General features: G+C 46.5%; 3 protein-coding genes across 5 annotated transcripts; 2 read left to right on the top strand and 1 right to left on the bottom strand.

Moving 5' to 3' along the window:
• The first annotated feature begins 2,312 nt into the window (after positions 1-2,312).
• LOC109769441 (uncharacterized) lies at positions 2,313-3,751 on the top strand. Its single transcript, XM_020328187.4, has one exon. The coding sequence runs from the start codon at positions 2,515-2,517 to the stop codon at positions 3,376-3,378; it is 864 nt and encodes a 287-aa protein (XP_020183776.1). The 5' UTR covers positions 2,313-2,514; the 3' UTR covers positions 3,379-3,751.
• Positions 3,752-10,369: 6,618 nt separating this feature from the next.
• Positions 10,370-14,643, bottom strand: LOC109769442 (protease Do-like 5, chloroplastic). 2 transcript variants are annotated; one of them, XR_012184012.1, is made up of 8 exons: positions 14,321-14,605; positions 14,064-14,228; positions 13,388-13,450; positions 13,172-13,261; positions 12,933-13,055; positions 11,909-12,761; positions 11,453-11,527; positions 10,370-10,541 (listed from the first exon to the last, which is right to left on the bottom strand). XR_012184012.1 is itself a non-coding variant. In XM_020328188.4 (8 exons), exons 1-8 carry the CDS (start codon positions 14,540-14,542, stop codon positions 10,432-10,434), a joined length of 936 nt encoding a protein of 311 aa, XP_020183777.1. In that variant the 5' UTR covers positions 14,543-14,643; the 3' UTR covers positions 10,370-10,431. The 2 variants fall into 2 exon arrangements, 1 of the variants encoding a protein (XP_020183777.1); XM_020328188.4 differs by having other exon boundaries at positions 12,674-12,761; positions 14,321-14,643.
• A 75-nt stretch (positions 14,644-14,718) lies between these two features.
• Positions 14,719-21,468, top strand: LOC109769451 (uncharacterized). Of its 2 annotated transcripts, XR_005755528.3 has the most exons (5): positions 14,719-19,450; positions 20,019-20,292; positions 20,635-20,944; positions 21,041-21,216; positions 21,301-21,468. XR_005755528.3 is itself a non-coding variant. In XM_040388328.3 (4 exons), the coding sequence occupies exons 1-3, from the start codon at positions 17,939-17,941 to the stop codon at positions 20,928-20,930; spliced, it is 2,082 nt and encodes a 693-aa protein (XP_040244262.1). In that variant the 5' UTR covers positions 14,719-17,938; the 3' UTR covers positions 20,931-20,944; positions 21,041-21,468. The 2 variants fall into 2 exon arrangements, 1 of the variants encoding a protein (XP_040244262.1); XM_040388328.3 differs by having other exon boundaries at positions 21,041-21,468.
• The last annotated feature ends 236 nt before the right edge of the window (positions 21,469-21,704 follow it).

Raw genomic sequence — 21,704 nt, forward strand, 5'->3', positions numbered from 1 at the left:
GACGCGGTGAAGTACGTATTAATCAACAACACGTGTAGCCATATAACATCACATACATTTTGTGAATGATTTGACAATTGTTGACTACGCCTGCTGCGCGGTTAACATCACATACATTGAAGAACGCATAAGCACTATTAATTGGATTTATGCAAGTCGATCAAAATTGTCCCATCTGCATCAATGGACAGGATGATCGAGAGACCCAACGCAGTACAAGTTGGTAGGCAACAGAAGGCCTAGGAAGCTAGGAAGAGTGACACGTGTGGCCATGGTGCACATTAGTTTTGATATTTCCCGGCCCAATTATTGATGGGAAAGCTTCAGGACATACTAGTACATAATGAGTAACATAATGAGAACAAAGGAATTAGGGGATGATTTGATTATTGATGTGATATCAATTGCATATACAATATATTTGCATTTGTGACTAATTATGGTCCAAAATGATTTGTTTTTGTCTTGTTTGCTCGGCCTGCAATCATTCTGACAACGCAAACTTAGGTCTTTTCAGCCACTTCTTGTAACTACGTAAAGGAGTTAACATGGGTTTAGATTTGTCCATAAAAGGTCATGGCCTTTTACTAACCATCGCATCCTAATTTTAAATTTATTTATTTATTTTTGTACAGTTGATACTTTGCAACCTTTTCGGAAAAAAATATCATCATGTCTGGGTTTGTGACGTGTCGAGTCAGTGCAGCAGATGGTGTGTCGCCGTATGTCGCTCCATGCCGGAGCCAACCACCATCGTTGATCGCGGACCGGAAGTTATCAAGGCCACGGTCCAGCCGATCCAGCGCCCTGGAGAAGATGCCGTCACAACCGGAAGAGCCGTAAATTCAACATGGATCATTTTTTATCACCGGCCTCATGCCGGAACCCGAGGACGCACTAATGTGATGAAGATGTGGCCAAAGGACCAAACTGCAGAGGAAAGCCGCCATCGCCTCCGCGATGACATACCTTGCAAATCCTAGCCTAACCGTCAAGAAAGGATAGTAGGAATCTACGCCACCAAGCCATCAACACTGGCCTAGATGACACCGTCGAGATGTGAAAGCTTAAGGAAAACTTATTCACCAGTTTTGCGTCGCCACCACCACCAAGGACGCACCACCACATAACCCTAATCTATCTATAGGCTGACATCAAGGCACCGGGGTTGCCCACCTATCACGGAGCGGCATTGGCTGGGAGAGGAGAGGGAATGCATGGGCTCAACGGCGGCGGCAGTGGATGGTGGGGAATGGATGCTCGCCCTAATCACCTCTCATGGCAGAGGGGGGAGGGGAGGAGGAGTGTCTAATGATTTCTTTTTTCAAGGTCCTTCTATACTTAATAACATGACTACATGAGCTTAACTAGACTGTTCTTGAAATAACAATAGTCATGTTAATCTTCGGTGTTATATTGGTGCATCAAAAAAGTAATTTTGCTAGGAGCTTGTTCGACGGGCTACACATTTGGTCTTTTGTTATTTTTTTTCTTCTCCTCATGGCATGTTTTTTGATCCCTTCAAGTAAGAATAGGTTTAAATTGCACAAGTTCTGGTGTGCCCTAACCCCATGTGATAAATTGTACAAGTTTTTTAACCGTGCTTGCATATGGTTGTACTATATAGTATATGATACACTCTCAAAAGAGGCTATCATGTGGTGTGTTATATTTATAGAGTACATAAAGCAAGCCATTTTCGAAAAAGAAAACATGGAAGATTGATGAACATGTTTTTTTTTTCGAAAGCTCACTCAATAATGTTATACGGCGAAAGAAACAAATAATAAATTGACAATCAATTTTCACAAGCATGCATGGTTCAATAGCCACAACAAGGCAGTGGTTTATACGGATGAGCACCATGGTTTTGATCCTATCTTGGTATATATAGCTAGGTAGGGTGTGCGGTGTAGATATAAGAAAGTATGCTCTTAACTTTGCTTTTCCAAAACGCACAGCCATACGTGCATGGTTTTCTCACCATATCATTGGTTGTCCTGCACTGCCGGCCAACATGTGCTACAATGCCCATTTGCTCTCATCTACAGTGTCCCCCTCCCTCTCTAGCAAATTGCACCCCAAAATATCAAGATCAAATGCAGCACCATCATCCAGCCAGCACCTAGCTTGCCCTCTCTAATCAGGCATGCAAAACCACCATGCCTTTCTTTACCCCATCTCCATCCATCCAGCCAGACACATGATTATTGGAGAGCTACTACTAGTAGTACTACTAGTGATGCTCACACTCCCCCTCCCATGCATGCACTCCCTCTCTCTAGACACACCAATCATTCTCACTCACATACAACCACAAACCTACACCTACACAACAACAATATTTTTTAGAGACAACACAACAATTAGCATGCATTTACTCTCTCTCTCTCTCTCCCCCTATAAAAGGACATCTCATTCACACCACAAGTCCACAGAAACCACGAGCTCAAACTCAAATAAGCCATAGCATAGCAAGGAAGCTAGAAAGCCCAAAGCGTACACTGCAAACACATGCTGCCGCTGGTGAACATGCAGGCTCCGCCGGAGAGAGAGATCAGCAGGCAGCAGCAGATGATGACCAAGGTGTCCATCACCATCCTGGTGATGGCGCTGCCGGTGCTCTACGTCTCCGTCCTCCGCGTGCCGCCGGCCACGCTCTTCCGGGACACCACCTTCTGGTTCCTCATGTCCAACTCCATCATCGTCGTCATCGCCGCCGACTCCGGCATGCTCTTCTTCGGCTCCTCCGCTTCCGCTTCCCCGGACGTCGACGACCGCCCCTTCGTCGTCTCCAACTACAACGGCGACGCAGCGGCGGTGCCAATGGTTAGCGTCTCCAGCGACGAGCCGCTGCTGCCTGTGGTCGTCGTCGAGGACCAACCGTTGGTTGTCGCGAGGGACATCCTCCTCCATGGCGACACGGCCGTGGACAGCCATGCACACGCATTGGTTGTACGAGGCGAAGAAGATGTTCGGCCGAAGATGGCCATGTCCGGCACGCCGTCCTACGCTTACCCCACCCGTGAGGGTGACGACGACGGTGTGATGGTGAAAGCGAGGCTGACGGCGAGCAGGAGCCTGGCGAGGGAGGAGAGGGCGGCGAGGAGGCGGCGGAGCAGGTCCCACTCGCACGCGCTCGTGGCCGCCGTGCCCGACCCCGTGGTGGAGGACAAGAGCGTGGTCGTCGTGAGGGACGAGAAGCTCCGGCGCACGGCCACGGAGGGCCGGCGCCAGCCCACCGCCGCAGAGGAGGAGGAGAGCGAGTACTACGCGCGGCTCTCCGACGAGGAGCTCAACCGGAGGGTGGAGGACTTCATCACCAGGTTCAACAGGGAGATCAGGCTGCAGGTCGAGAAGGAGGAGCTACAAGCCTGATCCATGAAACCTCAGTCCAAAACACAAGAATTCCACAGGAAAGGAACCAGTTCAGTTCCTGACGGTCGAAAAAAATTCCTGCCTTCCAAACGGGACCTCAGCCGAAGCTTCGTGCCGCCATGTCGCGACGCGTGTCGCGCCGCGACCATGTACATGTTGTTCTTAGGAGGTTGGGGGTATTAGCTGGCTAGTAACTTAGTAAGGAGCTTCCTCTTTTTTTGGGTAGATCGATCTTCTGGTGGAGATGGAGTGAGAGTGAGAGGTACATCAGCGACAGAGAGATTGTAGCACTTCGATGAGGCTTTGTATTTTGCATGCATGAGAACAGTGAATAAACTAAGAGAGAGGGAGCAAGGGAGATGGATTAGTAATATATATGTGCTGTGTCATTATCTAAAAGATTATGCTATATCTTGTTTACACTAGCTTCCATTGACAAACAAGCTGTACTCTGTCTGTACTTCCTGCAGGAAGATCTTGTCCTGTGGAGAAATGGTAAAGTGGGCCCACCTCAAGAGCAAACCATATTTATACACAGATACCCAAATCTTGGTCATGTGCAGTAAAAATGCTAAAATGGAAACTTGAAGTGAGTTTCAGAGTTTGTCATTTGTCTAGTTGTAAGTTGGATAAAATTCAATTCCATATCTGTGGTCTGCCCACTTGGTCTCCTTTGGCAAATCAGCTGAAGATCCTCTTTTGCAATCAACCGAGGGATCTTGTTTTGCAATGGACTGTCTCTGTGACAAGATCTTGTCCTGGAGATCTACACAAGTACACAATCGTTTTTGATTAATGGCTCCCGAGGAGAATCTAAATCTGTTATTTTGTAGCGTATCATTTATTGTTTCATCTGCCTTGACATGAGGATCCAGATGCAGGGGAGGAGCAGAGCAGCTGCATAAAAATAAATACAGTAGGAGACAGTGAAACAGCTCCTGTCATGTATTAGTACGGCTTGCCTGCCTAATTGCACTATGAGTAGTAAGTAAGTAGTGGTAACTCGTGACATAAGTATGGTAGATTTAGATCTCAGTCCCTGAAAGAGGGGCCAGTTTGCCTGAGGCACTGTGAACAACAGTCACTTGATGGGCATCAGGCTCTTAGATATTTCTTGGGATGAACAGGGTTAAAATATTTGTTAATATGTTCACTGTTATTTGGTGGTGTTAACTGTTAAGTGAGCATGAGTTGTTTCTTTCCCATCTTAACACAAGGAAAAGTCTTCTCTGCAAGCAAATTAAGCAAATGAGTAAAGTAGCTAACCAATCACTTACTACTTAGCTGGCTTGCTCCAAGGTTAATCAAGCTCTATTTTATCATTTTGGTAAGCTGATGATTGATGGCTAGCAAGAAAAGGTCGTAGAAGTTATCTTAACACCACATCATCACCCAACCGTAATAAAGTAGAAGACAGGCATTGACACAGCTACTAATTACTCTGAGGTGTCCATGCCACGTCTGTAATTCTTGTGACATCAAACTTACTCAAAACTGTGTAGTCAGCATGAATGATTTGAACTAGCTGGTTAGCACTCTCTGATTGAGATGAATCAAATCATGCACTACACTTATTTGGAGAAACCAAGGAGCTAGATCAATATCGGGTCGAATTCCAAGATGCCACCGGATTATTTCGCCCCCTGACAAGGGCTTCAAGTTTGCGCGGAAAGATAATAAACCCTCTAAATATATGTTGTGTCGGCTCGATTCGCCATTGCTTATTCACTACAAAATGTGTTCCATTGAGCCCCTATTATCATCAGTGTTGTTGTGGCTACTCCCATGTATTATAGTTCCTCATGCATATGCTGAAATTAGAATTTTTATATATATCATGTGACATCTTGGGCAGGAAGATCAAGCCAAACCACACCATGCTGGAAAGAACAAGCTGATCTGATCGACTGCAAAAGTTCAAATTTAATAATGTGTTGTCTCATCATGTGTATACATACACCAACCCATGGTTGCCCTGGAGATAAGGCACAAAGCCCATGCGTGCGCCATCTGGTTGAAATGGTTAAGGATGGGCACAAATACAAGCAACAAGACAACACACTTGTGTCTAGCATATCAGATTTGACTTTGTCCCACACGAAATATCCTTGGCTTGACCTGATTGCACGCCTAGATCGCGATATGTGTGAGTGATCCAAGCTAGAAGGTCAGTAAAGTTTTCGGCGAGTGTCTGCTTTTTAGCTACCAAACCCTGATACTTTTAGATTAGTTACTCACTTACTCCACACGAAGTGTCCAATTATAAGCTTTATCTTGGATATGTTGGGGTTTCGAAAGATTGTTCATGGTTCTTTGGAATGCTTTCTGACTGAGGTTTCCTCCGACGCTGCTGTGGCTTTTTCAAACCATATCTGTTCGCCGATATTTTCACGTGACGGAACGATTTGTTGAGAATGATCTTATTGAGATGAAACGACGAAATATCATCGAATTACTAGGAAAAAAGTACCTTTAAATAAATAGATTAGGCAGTATATCACAGGAGCACACCAAATTAAGAAGCGGCCCTTATGCTTAAAATATCTTCTAGAGCCTTGACACGTTGGAAAACTTGGACCTCATGTGTTAGACGGACTCTGCAGGCCGACTGCAGGACACCTCGCCAAACTTAAAAGTGACCCCTGTGCGCTGTATCCTATCAAATTTGGTTGCCTGCGCCCAATGGCAGCACGTACCATAGGCATTTGTTGCACGGAAATGCGGTCGAAAGCGAACACATTGACGCAAGGACGAGACGTTTAGGGCAATGAACAATGCACCAAGAATATTGTTGCAAAGAGGACAAATAAAGACATAATTTATCTCTATGAGGAGGTACCTTTCAGTCAGTCGTTTTCTTCTTGGCATATGCATCAGGCTAATGCAACTGGTTGAGTAAAGCGCGGATTTGTAAAGATTTCCTCTTGAGAAGATCTTGGGATGAGCACATGTGTGATAAAAAAATTACTAGGTCTAGGTGCATAGTATTTGTTGCATATGTAATCTTTTACCACTCCTAGTTATTAACCAAGACTGGATCCTTGATTGCATGGGTTCTTCATGTGCCACATCCGCTCCAGATTATAACAGTGCCAACTAACCAATATTTTTTGGATCTGACACACTAGTATGAGAAATGAGTACAGCTCTATATAGAAATACGATAGTAGTTGCCGCGTAAATTCGGAACAGATAATTCTTCTATTAAAAGGGGATTAAATTTCAATGTCAGAAGAAAAAAAATTAACTTTTGTACCAGCTTGTAGTGTTGGAGTAGTTATAATGGCAAACAAGGTAATCGGCAAAGGTAAACATCCACCTAAGCACAGGCGGAGTTCATTAGCATGGACGGATGGGGTATCGACACGTGTTGTGCGGCCGGCCGACCTCCCTCTTGTGACTTGACTTGTAAGCCGAGGTGACAAGAGCACCAACTAAACTGGCGGCGGTTGGCTCCACCTTTCCTAACCCTGGAGATGAAGCTCAATCAGGGAGCCTGGCCATGCCTCCCTTGACGGAGACAAACGTTTTGCTCCTTCCATCTTAGAGCTCCATTCTAGAAATACAATGGGTCTTATCGTACCTTCTAGCAGCCTCAAGCAAGCGCTCGTTATTTATTTATTTATTTATTTTGCCAAAATAGAGCTTTATAAACACTGCCTCTCTGTTTTGCCCTCTGACAGGCCACGGAATGTGTAAGTTCACACGACGGCAAAAAATGTGCGTGCACTACAAGTGAAAAAAGGATCAAACTGGTAACCTAAAAAAAGTTCAAACTGTTGAGAGCTTGGAAGCTCTTGCCCAGGTGCTCTTTCCTTGATGATGCCTTGGACGTGTGACAGTACGAGCTGAAAGGGATAAACATGATCGATCTGGGATGTTGAAGCAACCAGCCTCCCAATAATGCATCAGAAAGAGATGACCGGCCCGGCCGGTGGGCCGTAGAAGAATCTACACTGCCGGAGGAAAAAAGGCTACTTGGGCGGCGGAGTCCGGCAGAAAGAGTCGGACTCAGATGTACTGTACTCTTCTCTCGACCCAATTGCACGTACATGCCTTCAAGAAAAGGGGTGTGCATACATTTCCTACCAAGGGAAAAGTGACGTTTGGTTGTATGGTTAGGGTGGTTGTCCTATCAGGATCATGGATCAACCCAATACCCTCAAATGATCTCACTCAGGCCCTAGACTAGAAGCCTTAGGTCATTGATCCAATCTAGGAAATTCACAGCACGCGGTTCTCCGGCAGGGAACAGGAAAAAAAAATCCTATCATCCTTTTCGATCTGATATTGCTCCTGAACGTGTCGACCTTATCCCCTCGCCCGACCCGCTCCTACGAGAGGGGGGGGGGGGGGGGGGGGGGCGATTCCCTCGACCGGCCGGCGGCGGCGGCGGCGGGCCATCTCACCCTTCGCGCTGGGCAGGGCGCGACGGCGCGACGTTGACGGCCGGGACGCCGGCGACGGCGGGGGCTGTTGGCGACGCTTGGTGGGCTGCTGGGTGGTGGTGTGCCCCGTTGTAGCCGCGGCGGCGAGATCCAGCTCGGCCCTGGCCGGATCCTGCTCGTGGCGGGCGGTGGCGCGGTGGATGTGCCTGCTGAAGTCGGGGACGGCGGCTGGCAAGGCGTAGCTCGGCCAGATCTGACCTCCTGCGGGGCGGGCCGTGGACGGCGCGGGTCAAGGAGGGCGGTAGTGGTGCGAGCCAGGGGTCGGGGACGGCGGCAAGCGGCTCGGCCAGATCTGACCTCTTGGCGGCGCGGGCCGCGTTCGGCTAGGGCTGCGGGCGGCTGCCTCGACCAGGGCCATCTAGGCTGGGCGGGGTGGCGGCGCAGTGGCGGTGGTAGCAGATCTGCCCGCGGCAGCGGCCGGCTTCTCCGGCGTCGGCTCGTCTGCGTTCGGACCGTCTCGACCTTCGCCCCATCTCCTCGTCATCCGGGCGCTACTCCCATCAAAGGGCTGGTCCTCACCCAGCTGCGGTCCACCGCTCGTCTCGCGCCCGGTGCTGCAAGACCGGACTCGTCTCGCGCACGGTGCAGCGGGATCGAGCTCGTCTCGTGCACGATGCAGCAGGACTGACCTCGCCCCCCTCTCGGTGCTGCAGGACCGAGCTCGTCCCGCGCTCGGGGCAGCAGGACGGGTCGGTGGATGCCAGTTCTGGCCGGCCTATCGGGTCTCGACACTGGGGGTCGCCCAGGGGTGCGAAAGGTGGGACCTTTCCGCTCGTCTCTTTCGTTGGGGTGGAGGCGGGTCTCGTGTGAGGTGGTGTCAAGGTCTTGGATGCCGGGGCGGCGGCCCTGGTGGTGGTAGCACGGTGCTTTTGGGCAGAGCCCGTGCTGTGGCGCTGCTCGATCACCATGGCCGTGTGGGCGGCGTGGTTGCCGGGATGTGGCGTTCGGTGGCGGTGAGTGTTGGCCGAGGTGAAAATCTGTTCTTTCTTCGGACGGACCGGCGGCGGCGAAGATCGTTCCCTTCTTGAAGGCGTCGTCGCGACTCTCATTGCCTGTCATGCGGCTTCAGGGGAAACTCTGATCCTTGGATCGGGCGGTGGCGGCGCTCCAGTGTCGTACCCTTCCTGAAGGCGCCGCCTTGAAGCCCATGGTTCGTCATATGTAACTTCATCTCTTCGTTGTGGTAGTGCTAGGAGTGGTGTTGTTGTGCTCAGCGCCTATGTATCTTGCCTTGGGTGTGTGCGTGTGTTGCGGTGACGTGTGTTTGTACTGGATGCTTGTTAGTCGGTGCTTTATATATAAAGCGGGGCGAAAGCCTTTTTCGGTAAAAAAATCCTACGAGCCAGAGATGCCAGACTTAAAATTCTACGAAACAAAGAAGGCCAACATTATTTGACAAAAGGAATACCAAGCCTGGAGTCAGGCAGCCCCTACTTTTTGAGATGAAACTGATTCTTGGTCTTCCTGATGGGAACAGGAAGGACCATCAGCCAATAAATCAGATTTCCTTTACCTTAAGTTGCTTCTTCACAGGTGTTGACTGGCTAGCTTCCTCATGTAGTCATGAGCGCTGTACTTTCGATGTGACCTGTGTACTGTATGCAACTCCAGCTTCATTTCTTTTCTCTGCGGTTCTTATTGGCAACGATCACCTTCTAACCTTTTTACACTCCAGTCATCACTAAGTTATTTTTCATGGAGAGAAACAGAGGAAACTCATGAATTAAACAACTTGGGCTCTTGTAACAAGATGCCAGTAACAAACTAAACCTGAGCATTGGCCTGAGTTCTGGCCTGTCGGACCGAACTTAGGCTCCTCTTTTAGCCCAAAACCCAAAAAACCTTAACAGAGCTTTTTTTATTTTTTTAAATGGGCATAATCCTTCATTGATTATTCCGAAAATGATTTATTTATTAATTATAAAATTATGAAAAGTAGCCATTTTCCTGGTCTGGGCCCAGGCTTGGCGTTTTCAGGCCGGGCTTTACACGGCCCGGCCCTTCCCGAAACAAAGCTTAGCCCAGTCAATACCCAGGTTCGTAGCAAACAAATGCTTGCTGGAGAGACCAAAAGCCTGGCATCCAGGCCAAGCTGGGACTTCTCTTTTTTCGCCCAAAAGCCCCAAAAGGCCCTAACAGAGCCTTTTTTATATACATTTTTTTAAAGGGTATAATCCTTCATTAATTTATTCTGAAAATGATTTATTTATTATTTTTTAAACACGAAAAACAACCATTTTCCTGGACTGGGCCTGGGCCTAGCATTTTCAGATCGGGGCTTTACAAGGCCTGGCCTGAAACACAGCTTGACCCAGTCAATTGCCCAGGTTTGTAGCAAACAAATGCTTGCTGGAAAGTCCATCGTTGCTATGAGACTCATTTTGTTGGCCCAACTCTCTCACATCAATATTTTGCTACAGTATTATTTGTCTTACTAAGGCTCTACTATTGTAGAGCTTGTTACTATTGATGAGATGATATATTATCTTTTATATTACCAGAACCTCTTGAAGAAGCATCATTGAGCAGATGGCAGTAAAGAATGTAGCAAAGAGACAACTTGCATTGATTGAACAGAGAATATACATCGGAGCTAATTAAATGTTTAATAAAACCTGTTGCTCACATCAGTTCCATACACTATGAGATTCGGTACCGACCGTACAACAGTGTCGATAGGGATGGCAAAGTTCACCCCAGATGAAATTCCAGATCCTGCGAACACAGAGACACGAGGATCCGTCAGTGTGCAGACAAGCTTTCACTTCAGTATATCTGCTGCACTGAATCCTGCGCACTGAGAGATGGTCCATTGGTGGCTGTACTACACGTAGCTCTACATTTAAGTTGTGAGACCTGCCCCAAGAGTTATGTGTGCCAGAACCAGGGGTAGCATCATGTCAATCTAGTACATATCGAGCTGGCGATCTATGACTACTACTCCCTCCGTAAACTAATATAAGAGCATTTAGATCACTAAAGTAGTTATGTAAACGCTCTTATATTAGTTTACGGAGGGAGTAGTTTCTAGCCGGTACAACCAACAGGTTTGCCCAAGTTGCTGTGCACCTATCATTAAAGGAGTGAAAGTGATCCATCGCACCATCTATGGAATGAAAATAGTGTAATCTTGACAGCGAATGTGCTTGAGTTTTGTAGAAGAAGAAAAAACTTAGCTTCCCGGAGGACCAAAGCAGAAAATGAAATAACTTAACCACGGTGTAAGACACTTTGCCTACCGCCTAGGGAATGTCATGAAAAGGAGAATAAATATTGATCTTGACATTTTGTTAAGTGTTAACCATTCCTTTCATTTTTCTTTTTTCTTTTTTTGAACTGAATATCACATAGAAAAAACAGAGCTTAATAGAAAAATTCACAAGGCATGAAGTTGCATTGCTTCGGTTAGTGCTACAACATGTTAACAGAAGATAGTCAAGGATTAGCACATACTTATTGCAAATATTATTACCTACTTGATTCATTGTTCAAAAATAAAACCTACTCTAAACCATGCCATGTGACAAAAGGAAAGCCAAGGCGCCTCAATAGTCAAGCTCAAGACAGACAACAGGAGGGAAAACAAAATATCTTCAGCAATCCATCTTTTGATATTGAGGCAATACCTTTACGTGTGAACGTAGCTGTATTAACTCCAATTACATGGCCATAAGAGTCAATTAGTGGGCCTCCTGAGTTACCTGTCGATATTAGCAAATTTTGTAAATAACGTTATATATTATTCAATGCATGTTAGAGGTCAGCTTATGTGGTCAATGAATTGTGCACAATGAGGAACGAGACTAAAAAAAGGAAAAAATGGAACATAAGTCATAAGAGGAACAGTAGAAGAAGAAACACATAGTTACACCCCCAACTCTTTCGAGATTAAGGGGCTGGTTCCTCCTAAACGGCAGTTTATCACACTGAACCACGAGATATGCACACTGAAAGTTTGATCTCTCCCTTCAACTAAACGTGCTTATATGGCTTTGTATGTGATCTTGTAAAAGCAAAAGGAGGTTGGTGCAGTATGCCTGTGATGTATTTCTAGGTATGGAGGGACGCAAATTACAATCCACCTGTTAATGCCAACTTGACAGCCCCAGAAGGTCCCAATCTCCCTGCAGTCGGAACACATCACAAATCCTTTTAGCAGACACCATATCTAGTATAGGTAGACCTTAGCAGACTAGCAGTACCTCACAGCTGAATCTCAACCTTAACTAGACTATTGTCAACTTATATACAGAAAATATGTCAAGAATTTCAGTACAGTTAAGATCAGGACAATGGGACCATCAGTCCACTGACTAGCCAAGGGTATCAAGAAAAAACCTCCTGACTTCTCTTCTCTAAAATCTCATTGAGAAAGTTATAAGGAGAGATTTAGTTAGGGTGCATTTTGGGTTTTAGGGCCTGTTTGGTTTTTGCCCAGGCTGGCCCTGCCAACGCACGGGCGAGCCAAAAAATTGGCGTAGCTTTTTGCCGCCGGCGGGTTGCTCTCTCGCTGGCAAGAAATTGAACTGGAGAGCCGAGGGCAGCGTGGGCACGCCAAAAGAGGGTTCGATCCAAACACCGCTGAAGCACTTGGTCAACGCCAATTATTTGGTTTGGCAGGCTGGGGCTCCCAACCAAACAGGCTCTTAATCCCTGGATTTCATGCACCAAGACGGATTACGCGTTTGGGCCAAATAGATTCACCCATGCTGTCCCAAAAGGTTACTGTCTAAACTCTAAAGAACAATCCTTCACCAACAAGTTATTATCCAGAGTTCCATACAATATAAATGTGTTCCCGTGTAATTTACTGGCAATGCATGATATGCAGTGAAGCAAGACATTACCGGCATTTATAGCAGCATCTGTCTGTATGGCCCCACGAATCACCCTCCCATTGGGAGATGGTATCTCCCTCCCCAGTCCACTAACCACCTATAGGATACTTCAGATCACAATCAGATAATCAGAATACTTTGACATATCAAGGGAGGTTTAAAATTATTCAAAATTTCCTAGGTGCATCCATCTTGGAATGATGAACCTCTGGCAATTTAAGTAGTTGGTATCTAACAAGAAAAATGGATAATTTTAAGGTGGCATTACCCCAGTAGTTAAGGTGTGTTCATATCCTAAAGGGTTCCCAATGGCAAAGCAGCTCTGCCCAACTCGTAAACCCTGTGACGTGCCAAGCAGAGCAGGCCTCAACCTATCACCATCAACATCAACCTGCAGAACCAATCTGACTTCAAAGAGTGCAACATGGAACCAAATTCATATCACTACAACTGCACTACTCCAGCCAAAAGAAGTGCAATCCAGCCAAAAGAAGTGCAATTGCAAACCTTCAGAACAGCAAGATCATATGTTGGATCATATCCTATTAGCCTCCCTTCCTTTGAGTAACTGGTGCCAGTTGAATCCTCCAAGAACACCTAAAAAAACATTAAATAATGGCTCAAACATGCATAAATAACAGTCTCTCTTCTCTCTCTAAAAAAGTCATAACAGGCTGAAGTACTATCTTTAATGAGTAGATTGTAAGAACGGAAGGGAGAAACCTTGCATCGATGAGACTCAGATCCATCCCCAGCTAATTTTGCAACCACATGGTAATTTGTCACCTGATGCACCAACATAATCAATCAATCAGAAATTTCAACAACAGATTAGATGATTCAAGATGAATAGTATTCCCGCAGTGTGTTCTAGCGAAAGACAAACATTACATAGAAGTTCCAAGACAAAGAGTTACTGAAAAGTCTTGCGGTATAACATGATTACAAGTATGGTTCTATCAGAGTTTTAAGAATCGATTTAAAATAGTGAAATGTATCTGGTTGCAGACATAAAAGTAAAGTAATAGTGGCATGACAAACTTAGTCCAGGGAGATCAAAGGTTCCACACTCACAGTGAGCGAGTGATCAACTCTGCAGGTTTGCACCAAACGATGCAAGCATGCATCCGCACAAGCAAATAAAAACCCAGAGTAGGAAAACTACAACTGTAGACAAAAGCAAAAACTGCACAAGGGGGGAAATGCCACTGGAATTGCCAATTTTCGTACTTGTGTGGTACCAGATATCATTGAGATGTCAACCGAGCTCTAATTCTATCACTAATTCGCATCAAACAGTAACCAAATCGCACGCACAACGTCCCACACCGCCTGCTCCCATTTTATCTGAAGCTCGATAAAACTGAACCCAAAGGGAAGGAAAAATTAAGGCGCTCACAATGTGGCCCAGGGAGTCCCACACGAAGCCAGAGCCGGTCCCCTCCACCGTGGCGCCCCCCTCCTCGTCATCCACCGGCTGCGCTCCCCCGCCGTCACGTCCCCGCGTCCGCGGCGGCGGGGCGACTAGGAGGTCCTTGATGAACACCACCGACGGCGTCGCCTCCTACATACGGTGACAGACAGAGAGATGGTAGGGTTTCGCGAAATGCTCCAGTGAAGCGGAGACAAGGAGTTGGGGATAGTGATGGTACGTACCTCGAAGAGGCGGACGACGTGGGGCTCGTCGACGTCGTCCTCGCCGTCGGGCTCGGCGCGGGCGGGCCGCGGAGGGGGCGCGGCGACGGCGAGCAGGAGGAGCGCGGCGGCGGTGCCGCGGCGGGTGGAGAAAGGGGCTGGGAGGTGTGGAGTCCGGCGCGTAGGCGGAGGTGGGGTTGGGGCTGGGCGGAGGAGGAGCCGGAGCAGCGGCTGGAGCGCCATGTCGCGTCGAAGGGAGAGGCGCTGGTTCGTTCGCTCCAAGCGCGCCCGCTATCTGATGCGTGGCGCCGGGAGTGAAGCGAAAGTGGTCAACGTTTGTTTACGCCTTCCTAGTCGGAAAGCGGGGACGACCTATTGCCTTTTCTTTTTCTTTTTTTGCGGGAAGACCTATTGCCTTTTCGTGTTCAAAAGTTTTTCAGCGATTAACTCGCCTTCATTCCGTTTAGTGGCCCACGTGAACGGGAGTAATCTTCTGCAACCTCTTCGACTAAACTTCTATTTTGGAGAAAGTTGCCAATGTCCATGGACATAAGTATGAAGTAATGTATCTTTTCTTTCTCACACTTCTCCCATCACGGTGGTTCGACGTGTGATGCCAGAAGTAAGGACGATGAACATGGATTCTTTTTACTACCTTCTCTCCATCGCGGAGATCCGACGGTGTGGCGTTAAAAGTATAGAGTAATGCGTCTATTTCTCTTGCTTCTTTGAAGGCATGTCGCCTTGCTCGTGTGTGTGCGCGCCCCAAAACTCTCGCGAGAGCTATCAGCTTGGGTTGATGCTCTCCACACCACCTAGAGCTATTGCGCCCTTGCACCATCGCATCATTTTTTTCTATTGTTTGGGAAAATAGCAGGCATGTGTTTCACTCCCGCAATATCTTCGACTAAACTTCTATGTTGAGAAAAGCTTCCAACGTCCATGGACATAAGTACGGATTGGTGTGTCTTTTTTTCTCACACTTCTCCCCATGGCGGTGGTCCAATGGTGTGATGATAGAAGTATGGATGAGTAACATAATTGATTTTTCCTACCTTCTCTTCATCACAGTGATCTGACAGTGTGATGTTAGAAGGATGGAGTGATGTGTCTTTTTTTTCTCACTTCCACGAGAGTCCGTCGCAGTGCTCACTTGTGTGTGTTCAGAGCCAAAAGTATTATTTAGAAAAAATAGTAGCACACCACCTCTCTCTTCCGAGTCACCCATCTACACCACTTGTGAGCTTCACTTACTCTTGCACCACCGTGTTTTTTATATTATTTGGAAAATAGCAACATGTCTTTCTTTTCTATAACCTCTTCGGCCAAACTTCTATGTCGGAGAAAAGCTGCCAACGTCCATGACATAAGTATAGTTTCAGTGTTTTCTTACTTATATAGTATCAACAAAGAGTTGGGAAGTTCTTTTCGCTTATTTAGCAGCATTTCTTGCGAATGCAACAAGTAATTTTATTCAATAGTTGCAAGGGTTACAATCCTCTGTTACAAGCTGCTAGATACATGGGGTTCACTGCCGTAGCCAACATGCGCTGCTAACTTTCGAATGACCAAAAGTTTGCAAGGCAATGAGCAAACCCTGTGTAGTAGTATTAGACATAAGGACGAAAACAACTCAAAATTTAGGTCCAGATTATATAATTTATATCTAAGTCATCCTCCTCTCTTTAGTGGCGGAGCCAACTATCCAGCAATATAATTTATATCTAAGTCATCCTCCTCTCTTAAGTGGCGGAGCCAACTATCTAGCAAGTTTTGGCGTCCGCCATACTCATAGTTTGTCGTGTAGAATATTGTATGTATTTCCTGTTACATGTACATACATACTCGTATACTGGCTACATGGTTTTCTACTTTACATTTTTTGGCACACCTCAAAAATATTCTTGCCTCTTACTCTGTCTCTCCTTTTTATTGGAAACATGCTAGAGATGAGCAACTTTTAAGCTTATCTTTTAACTCGATTACATTTTTGATTATATTGTAATCATGAATCATCATTGCATAGTACATGAACTCTATATGTACTATGTTTCTTTTCAAATTATGTGAGTGAAATATTCTAAATTGAGGACATTTTATTTGTCGAGTAATTATGCATTGCATCGTAACTGAAGTACTGAACTATTTGTACGAATGTGCTTTCTATCTAAATTATGCGAGGGAAATATTCTAATTTGGGGACATTTTATCTGTCAAGTTATTATGCATTGCATAGGACCCGAACCTTTTTTTTGCAGGGACATAGTACCCGAACCCTGTGTACTACCAGTACTACTATGTTTCTGTTTAAAATATGTGAGTGAAGTATTCTAATTTGGGGACACTTCATTTGTTGAGTAATTATGCATTGCACACATTCTGTCTCGGATAAAGCACCTACAGTGTATCATGGCAAGTAGTAGCACAAAATAGAGTTAATGATGTTGTGGACTTGCAGAGTAAACACGAAGATGGTGTTCATTCCATAAAATATTTGATACCAACATACTTGCTGATCCAAAGAAACAAAATGTTTCTTTTTTCAACCGGGCTAACCCCTTTTCATTAATCGATGAGCCGAGATGTTTAGTTCTGACAAGAGCAGCAATCTGGGAATGAAAAACAGAGGTGACGAGTTGGGGCAATAGCAGAAAACCCACTGTCAGTGATCTCCATTGAAGCTATGGAGCGAAACCTTGCTACCACCGGCAACCACATCAGTAGAGTTCAATAGAGTAGAGAAAACCACACATAATTCAGTGGGTGAATTGGTTAAATTTAAGTTAAACACATTCGTGGATGACTCAAATTGTTTAAGGCAAGACATGTGAAATCTGATGAGTTGCTCCCTCAAATCCACAATACAGAAAACAGGTTATAGTGAGTTGGGTGTAGGCCCGGATTACACAACCCTAACGAACCCCACTCCCCTCCCTGACTCCTCTTCTGAGGACTTCCTTTGTCAATAAAGAAGAAAAATACCCCCCGGCAAATCGATCGATCCATTTGCTCCTAGGTCTTTGGTGAGGCCATTGCCAGCGCCAATGGCAAGGCCAAGACCAACCGTCTCCTAAGGATTTATTGGTTTAACACATGATGAAGGAGTTGATACATTCATATTTTAGGTGTCGCGTTTATTTTGAAATGTTAAATGGCCAGCACCAACATGACGTGTTTAATATTCTATCGCAAGCCTATCTAACTCAAAAGGCATGCACTCATATAGCCCATCACATTTACCACAACAAGTATTGAAGATGTATCCAAGATTTGGGCCTTTTAAAGGCAATACTTTGACACATCTCCTTGTGAAAGAAAAGGACAAAAGAAGAGAGAAAACAGAGATTAAAAAACCTAAGCAAATAAAATGCAATCCTATAGAACAAAAGGGAAATGGACATATAAAAAAGGGAAAATGAAAGGAATAGAAAATAAAATATAAAAACAAGAAAAAGGAAACAAGTTTTTTTTTTTTGAGAAAAAGGAAAAAGGAAACAAGTAAGGAAAACGACATGGAAAGAACAAAAAAAGATGGTCAAAAAAAAGAAAAAAAAAGAAGTCATCTAATGGGCCGGCCCAAGAATTCCGTCCCCAATCCCCCAAACCTCTGTCGCTGGGTCTCCGGCGAGCTCTCCGGCCATGGCCAACCTGAGAGCCAACGCCAGCACTGGCCATCTCCGCGTCTACGGTACGTCGCTGTCTGATGATGGCGCCCTGCCGCGGGAGGAGAGGGAGCAGGACACATCACTCCTCCTCCGCAAGATCGAGCTCCACCGTGACGAAGCCGTCAAGCTGCTCGCCTCGCACCCCGATCTGCTACGGTTCCTCGATGCGGCGACCTCCGTCGGCCTGCTCGACCTGGTCTCCAACATAGTCGTCAGCGCCATGCTTGCCGCCGCCGCAGATCCCGTCGACGGGGCCTCGGCGCTCGTCGGCGTCGACAAGGACATGAAGCAGCGCTCCCTCGATGGCCTCGTCGCCTTCCTCACATGCTTCTTCCCTCACCTCATCGACTGGGAGGCCGTCAGGTACCTTGTCCTCGCCCAAGCCGACCCCCTCGTTGCGGCGCGCATCGTCGTCGAGGACCGCCGCACCAAGTGCTTCCGCCCAGGCTCCGCGGCCACCAACGGCGCCCTCAAGCTCGCTCTAAAGTGCGCAATGGTGGCCGCCAAGCATCCGTGTCCCTCCGAGCTCGCAGGCGTTTGGCTGTCCTTGTGCTCCTCCCTTGATACCCTCGAGAAGGCCGTCTCCTTGCTCTCGGCGGTGCGGCCCAATTCCCCCGGCGACATCCTCCACACTCTGGCCAAGCAGATGCCAGTTGTCCCTTGTCCTGCTCCTGATGCCATTGGCAGCAGCCTCATCAGGCCATGGGAGCTTGCTGCCCGTCGCAGTAAGCACGCTGCCAAGGTGACCCATCAGTATTCCTGGTCACTGAGGCGAGTGCTCCTACATACGATCCATGGTTTCTACCTGCAGGCACTCGCCAGGATGCCGGGCGGCGAGCTGCGGTCTCGTTACCACCGTAGCATGCTCAAGGCTGGCCATTGCTACGGCCCTTTTGATCCTGTCACCAACATCATCGTCAACACCATCTGGTACGAAGCCACATTCCCACCACTGAGTCAACTGGACGAGCTCGACATTCTCGGCACCTTGAACCTGATGCGGATTGAAGCACAATCCTTCTACGGACTTGTCTCTTTCCTCTGCACCCATGACAAAGATCTCAACGCCGATCAGGCCATAAGGTTCCTGCTCGACACGGATCTCAACTTGGCCGCGACAAAGCAGTGCAGCAGTGTCCAGGAAGAACAAGAAGCCTTCAGGGCTGCTGCAACTGCGGCATGGCACCCCAGACCTGATGCCCAAGCAGCATTCCTCAGCTCTTGCAAGACGCCTGCTGTCCTGTCACTGCTGTCAGATAATGGGGGCCAACAACAGCTCTCTTCTCAGTGTGTCCACCAGCTTGCCATGCTATTGTCATCTGCTTTTCGTTCCACTGGCATGTTAGCCCAGCAGAAGCGACCAGTTGCCATTTATGAACGACGGTTCCATCTTACCATGGACGAGGGACACATACAGCGAAGGGCTCATAGAAGAATCTCCAGAAAGGTCAAGGCTGCACTAAGCAGATATGAGGTGCAGAATTCAGTGAGTTAGTTTATCCCTCAGATACCTCTTTATTTGTTTGTGTCCAAATTCCATCAACCAAAATCCTACTTGATCAAAACAGCTGGTGGAACTTGCTACCGACCTCCTTTGATTAATTAATTACCCTGCGGACACCTAAGCACTTTTTAATAGAAATTCCATCAGTTAGAAGGCCTGCTTGATCAAAACATGTGGTGGAACTTGCTGCTACCGACCTCCATTGACGGTTATTAGCTTGACTGAATGTGCTGCATTTCTTGTGATAAGCCCATAATGTCCATTTAGGTATTACTTTTGATTATCCCGCTGAGCCGTGGCCACCATGGCACCATGTAAACAGAGTTTGGACAAGGCCAAGAAGATTTTTGTTTGAGTGCATGATTTGAGTTAACACTTGGACCAAGGGGTTGGGTGGCTGTAGAAGCATTGTTGGTGGGAGATGTAGAGTAGTTCGCAAATAAGTAGTGCTCTATGAGAGAGAAGTTGTTTTAAAAGATGAGCAATTAGTTTTCTCTTAATTCTATGCCACATTTGCTGATTTGCTCGTTTTTTTTTTGCCATCTTATAGGAACAAGCCTGTCATCAGCTTCATGTGGTATGCGGTGTGAATACATATGTGTCTGGTCCTGACGAGAGTATGCACTCCATCATGATGCAAAAGAAAAAAGATCCTGTTGAAGATGACTACTACCATCACACACATGCCAACTTTCTGGTGACCCGGAATGTTGGCTCTGTAGGTTCAGTTCCAGTACTCTTCTTTGCTGAGCTTAGCAACAAGAACGACGACCAGGATAGCCAGCTTCTATGCTGCCCTGTGGAGTTTCCACTACCTGGGGCTGGTATATATATATATATGCTCCCGTTCTTTTGTTTAAGATTCTTTTTTCATCAGATAGATAAGGAACTTCATTAGCTGCTCTGATGCTCATACCACACACGGCTATCCATATATATATATTATAATATATGTATGATAGACTCACAGTCCTTGGACTGTACAGTTTAAATATAGCTAACACACAATCAATTCACCAGAATGTAACTTCTGAAGTCAAGATAGAAAGGATATGTTTATATATTCTGTAGGTTCAATACCAATGTTGCCCTTTTTGTCGTTGGAAGTATTAAGTGCATGTAATCCATGCTGTGATTACTAATTGTCGTCTGCATACATGTGGCAGAACCAGTGCGCTGCCTTTTCTGCGAGCAAGAAGGGATCAGGATTGTACACCCTGCTAGTTGGGAGGGATTCCATGGGCACCAGGTGGAGTTTGTGAAGACGGTTCGCGGCGAAGATTTATTCGAAAATGTCGACTATCCAGAGGAGTATGACAATGATCGCATACTAACTAAAAGTGAATATGTTACAAACACTGTGGCCGATGGATTCGACGAGGACTGCATGTACCTTGGTAGCAATGACTTCACCATCAAGGAATCCGACGGCCATGAATCGGATTATTATGGAGAGGAGTAGTATATACAGTGATGGTGAGGGGTGTCGTATTTCACTTCACTGATTATCCTCGATTAAGTAGTAGCTAGTTTTTTTATTCATGGTGTGCTCCTTACTTTTATATTGGGCAGGTCTTCTGAAAGGAGGTGATAAAACCAAGCTTGAGGAAGCGGTCAATCAGTTGATGGCGATGGCGATGGTGACGTCGCTTGCTGGTAAGATACTTGATGCTCCGGCTGGAGCCGACAGGGTGCCTGGAGCTGGTGATCAAGGAGTCTTGCATGTTGCTGATGCCTGAAGCTGTGCTGTAGTTTTTCTGCCCCTTTGAACTCTGTGGTCCTTTGGTCTCTGGTTCTCTCTACTGCTTTGAACTCTAATGTTGTGGTTGCAGGTGGTAGCAGGTTTTCGCCCCGTGGGAGTGCTTCGATGCCGATCACTCAGAGCGTGTTTCCCCCAACTTGCTACCTCTCTTTTCCAGCTTGTTGCTCTTGTAAGAACTAAATATACAGGTTGAGCGATTAATGGAAAGGGGTTAGCCCGGTTGGAAAAAATAAAACAAGCTTGTTTCATAGTCTGTTGGCTAGTCCTACAGATATACATGTTGACATCAAAAGGATCTTGCTAAGTCACCCGTAGTGGTTTCGATGAAAAGTACTCCCTCCGTAAAGAAATATAACAGCGTTTAGATCACTATTTAGTGATCTAAACGCTCTTATATTTTTTTTACAGAGGGAGTACATGTGATTGCCAACTCCGGAAGGAAAGGATTAAAGCAAACCGTTTTCAGCCATTAAA

The sequence above is a fragment of the Aegilops tauschii genome, chromosome 5 (assembly GCF_002575655.3).
Source record: "Aegilops tauschii subsp. strangulata cultivar AL8/78 chromosome 5, Aet v6.0, whole genome shotgun sequence".
In the NCBI taxonomy this organism is placed as follows: domain Eukaryota; kingdom Viridiplantae; phylum Streptophyta; class Magnoliopsida; order Poales; family Poaceae; genus Aegilops; species Aegilops tauschii.

Coding starts and splice junctions, on each gene's coding strand:
- LOC109769442 (XM_020328188.4), bottom strand. CDS start 14,542: ATGGCGCTCCAGCCGCTGCTCCGGCTCCTCCTCCGCCCAGCCCCAACC. Junction 13,451..14,063: donor GGGACTCCCTGGGCCACATT/GTGAGCGCCTTA, acceptor TTGGTGCATCAG/GTGACAAATTACCATGTGGT. Junction 11,528..12,673: donor AGATGCTGCTATAAATGCCG/GTAATGTCTTGC, acceptor TAATATCGACAG/GTAACTCAGGAGGCCCACTA.
- LOC109769441 (XM_020328187.4), top strand. CDS start 2,515: ATGCTGCCGCTGGTGAACATGCAGGCTCCGCCGGAGAGAGAGATCAGC.
- LOC109769451 (XM_040388328.3), top strand. CDS start 17,939: ATGGCCAACCTGAGAGCCAACGCCAGCACTGGCCATCTCCGCGTCTAC. Junction 19,451..20,018: donor GATATGAGGTGCAGAATTCA/GTGAGTTAGTTT, acceptor GCCATCTTATAG/GAACAAGCCTGTCATCAGCT. Junction 20,293..20,634: donor GTTTCCACTACCTGGGGCTG/GTATATATATAT, acceptor TACATGTGGCAG/AACCAGTGCGCTGCCTTTTC.